The sequence below is a fragment of the Parus major genome, chromosome 23, assembly GCF_001522545.3.
Source record: "Parus major isolate Abel chromosome 23, Parus_major1.1, whole genome shotgun sequence".
Taxonomy (NCBI): domain Eukaryota; kingdom Metazoa; phylum Chordata; class Aves; order Passeriformes; family Paridae; genus Parus; species Parus major.
Window position 1 is genome coordinate 1,736,019 of NC_031791.1, and position 3,575 is coordinate 1,739,593.

At 57.1% G+C, this 3,575-nt stretch overlaps 1 protein-coding gene across 2 annotated transcripts in view; it reads right to left on the bottom strand.

Annotated features, from left to right (window-relative positions):
* Positions 1–1,018: 1,018 nt before the first annotated feature.
* The window catches only part of AZIN2 (antizyme inhibitor 2), a 6,320-nt gene continuing 3,763 nt past the window's right edge, over positions 1,019–3,575 (bottom strand). For both annotated transcript variants that reach the window (XM_019008848.2, XM_015649103.3), the window contains exons 6-11: positions 3,109–3,240; positions 2,659–2,824; positions 2,374–2,536; positions 2,185–2,297; positions 1,822–2,036; positions 1,019–1,492 (exon numbers count right to left, since the gene is read on the bottom strand). In XM_019008848.2, coding sequence (XP_018864393.1) covers positions 1,351–1,492; positions 1,822–2,036; positions 2,185–2,297; positions 2,374–2,536; positions 2,659–2,824; positions 3,109–3,240 — 931 coding nt within the window. In that variant the 3' untranslated portion in view covers positions 1,019–1,350. The remainder of the gene's footprint in view (positions 1,493–1,821; positions 2,037–2,184; positions 2,298–2,373; positions 2,537–2,658; positions 2,825–3,108; positions 3,241–3,575) is intronic.

Genomic DNA, 3,575 nt, shown 5'->3' on the forward strand with positions numbered 1-3,575 from the left:
CTCCCAGTGCCCTCCCAGTGCCCTCCCAGTGCTCCTAGTGCCCTCCCAGCACTCCCAGTGCCCTCCCAGTGCTCATGTCGTTCCTCTGTTCTCCTCCTAGTGCCCTAGTGTCCTTCCTCTGTTCTCCTCCCAGTGCCCTCCCAGTGCTCCAATGTCCTCCCAGTGCCTTCCCAGTGCCCCAATGTCCTTCCTCTGTTCTCCCAGTGCCCTCCCAGTGCCCCAGTGCCCTCCCAGTGCCCTAGTGCCTTCCCAGTGCCCCAGTGTCCTCCCTCTGTTCTCCTCCCAATGTCCTTCCAGTGCCCTCCCAGTGTCCTTCCTCTGTTCTCCTCCCAGTGCCCTCCCAGTGCCCCAGTGTTCTTCCTCTGTTCTCCTCCCCGTGCTCCAGTGTCTTCCCAATGCTCCCAGTGTCCTCCCAGTATAGTCCTCCCAATTCCCCAAGTGTCCTTCCAGTGCCCTCTCTGAGTCCCCAAGGCTGGTCTGACCAATGCACCCTGCCCTCCCCAGTACACCCAGTGCCTCCATCTCAGTGTCACCCAGTGTCCCATTACTCCTAGTGCATCCCATTCCCATGATCCAGGGTCCTCCCAGTGCCCCCAGTTCTCCCAGTTCCAGCCCTTCAGGGTCTCACAGGGCTGTACCCAGGGCAGGAGCCTTGGTGAGGGCTGATGAGACCTCAGGAACCAGGGAGATGCCACAATGCCCAGGTCTTTTCCCCAGTGTCCCCCCCAAAACCTAAACACAGCCCCTATTTCCATGCCCTCCCAAAATCCCAGGGGTCCCTCTGGACACCTCAACAGCGTCAGGGTGAATGGCCCCACCTTCCCTAATGATCAAAGCCTCATTAATGCTGATTGCAGAGAGATTCTCCAGCACCTCCGGCACAGGGTGGGGAGGAAGAGCCAGGGGCTTCCTCACCCGACCCCTCAAGCCTCACTGGGCTACCAATTATCAGCATCACTCCTAAACACAGAGCCCAAACCTGCCAAACCCCTTTGGGAGGCACACACACTGCACAAGCTGGAGGAGCAGGATTTATGGGACAGGATTTACTTCCAGGTCCATGAGAGTGGAGCAGGGAGATGCCAGAGGCAGGATGGCACCTTCCCCCTCCCTGGCACTGCCATGGGATCCTCCTCCTCTGGTGCCATCACTTCTGGTACTGCCATGAGACTTTTCCCACTGTGATACCACTGTAGGGTTTTTATCCCTCCAGTACCACTGTGGGACATTTCCCCCTGGTGCTGCCATGGGATTTTTCCCATTCCAATACCATTATGGGATATTTCCCCTGCCAGTACCACCACAAGATCTCTCCCACCGTGGTTCCTTCTCCTCCAGTGCCAGCACTGCTCAGATGATGCCAGCTGGAGCGAAGACAGGGGTGACACAAAGTGTCTCTGCCATTTCCCAGCCGCAGGACAGGGGGGTGCAGAGGCTCTCACGATCCTCTTCTGTCTGGGGTGGCTTTCCCTGGAAGAGCTGGACAGCTTTCCTGCAAGTGGAGACACCCAAGAGGGAGCCAGGGGAACGAGCAGCCCCTTGAAAATGGGATGGGCTCAGGGAAGGGGACACTCCAGAGGTCTCCTGTCCCCAAAAACAACAGCCAGAGGTGAGCTTGGCTCTCTTTTCTCCAGCAAAAAACTGGCTCAAGTTTGATAATATTAAAAAAATACAATTTTTGCCTCTGAGGCCATGATTTTACCCTAAATTTCCACGTTCTGGGACTCAGATTTCCCCCTCTCCCTTGGGCCAAGAGCCCATGTGGAAGAGAAGCCAGCACCTCTCACAGCATCCTGCCCTCTCACCCTGCCCATCTCTTACCAGGCCATGCGGGACATGGCGTAGGTGACGTGTGGCTGGGGACCCCCCGTGAGCAGGGCTGATGTTGGCATGGTGTAGGCTCCCATGTTCCCAAAAACCAGCCAGTCCCCCATGCCCAGCTGGGGCAGCTGCAGCCCGTCGGCGATGCGATCCTCGGCGTGACCCGGCGGGCCCCGCAGGCTGCTGCTGTGCCAGGGGTGCTCTGGGCAGGGTCTCTGTGGGAAAAACGTGGAGCAGACACGGGGATGAGGATGTCCCGGTGGCACAGTGACCCCAGAAGCTCAAGGACTGGGTACAGCTGGGTGTTGGCTGAGGTGATGCCACCCAATGTGAGGGACACCCCAGGACAGGTGAGCCCCTCACCTTGTGCAGCCGAGGCCTGGGGCAGGGGCTGTCGAACAGGAGGCAGCTGAAGGCGCCGTAGATGCCGTCACTGAGGTGATACACCAGCTTCTTCTTGCTGCCACACTCTTCCTCTGGGAAGAGAAGTTGTTCTCTGAGGGCTCAGGGGAGCTCGGGGACACGGGGGACACGTCCTGCTGTCACACCTACCGTCAGAGCCAGGCTGCTCCATGGGGATCTCCTCCAAGGCAGTGATGCTGACAGCCAAGGTGAAGGCAGAGGTGACGTAGTAACGCCCAGGCCTGGCAACAATGTCCACCCCACTGCCCTCGGGGAAGTACAAATCCAGGGCAGAGTTTATCCCCACAGCCATCTGGGAGGGAAGAAAATGAACCTTCCTCTTGGTTAGCTGGGAACTCTGCAGGGAGCCAGACCTGGGGAGAGCTCCCAAGCTCATTCTCTGCGTGCTGAGGGCGGGTGTTGGGAGGTTTGTACCTCTTCCAGCAGGGCTGTGGTGTCCTCGGTGCCGGGGAACCCCCCCCCGATGTCCAGGAGGTTCATGTGGTGTCCCAGCTCCGTGCCCACGTCAAACACCAGCTGTGCTGTGGCCACAGCCTGGGCCAAGGCCTGTGGCTCCAGCACACGGCTCCCAAGGTGGAAGCTGAGGGCACAGACCCCATCTCAGCAGGGTTTGATCATCCCCAGAGCAGAGGGGAAACGCCACTGGGATTGTCACTCGCTGGGGGCAGCTTCCCACACACCACCCAGAGCCCCACAGAGCCTTTCTTAGGGTCAGACCTACCCCAAATATTGGTCCCAACAAGGTCAAATCCTTGCCTTCACCTCACTCCCAAGCACAACTGCGTTGTTCCAGCAGGGCAGAGCTGCCCAGATCCCAATCCAGAGGGGCTGAGCACCCCTATGGAAGAAGGTCCATGGCTGTACCTGATGCCAACAACCTCCACAGCCTGTTCCTTCGCTGTCTCCAGCAGGTGCCGGCAGGATTTCAGCGTGGTCCCAAAAGTCATGCTCGGGTGGGCACAAGGGATGGAGTCAGCAGTGATCCCCAGCAACATCCTGCACCACAAAGCCACACTGTGCTGAGGGGTCTTGGAATAACAGGATTGTGTAAGGAAAAGCTTTTGAGGGCTGGAAAAACCCTCAAAGATCCCTGAGTCCAAATATTTACCCCAAGTCCAGCACTAAACCATGTCCCTGAGCACCACATCTGCAAGTTTTTCACACATTTCCAGAGATGATGATCCCTTTCCTGGGCAGCCTGTTCCACTGCCTGATCACCCCTTCAGTGATCAAATTTTTCCCCATATCCAATCTAGAAATCTAAAATCTAAAATCTAAAATCCAAAATCTACAAATCTAAAATCTAAAAAAAATCTAAAATCTAAAATCTA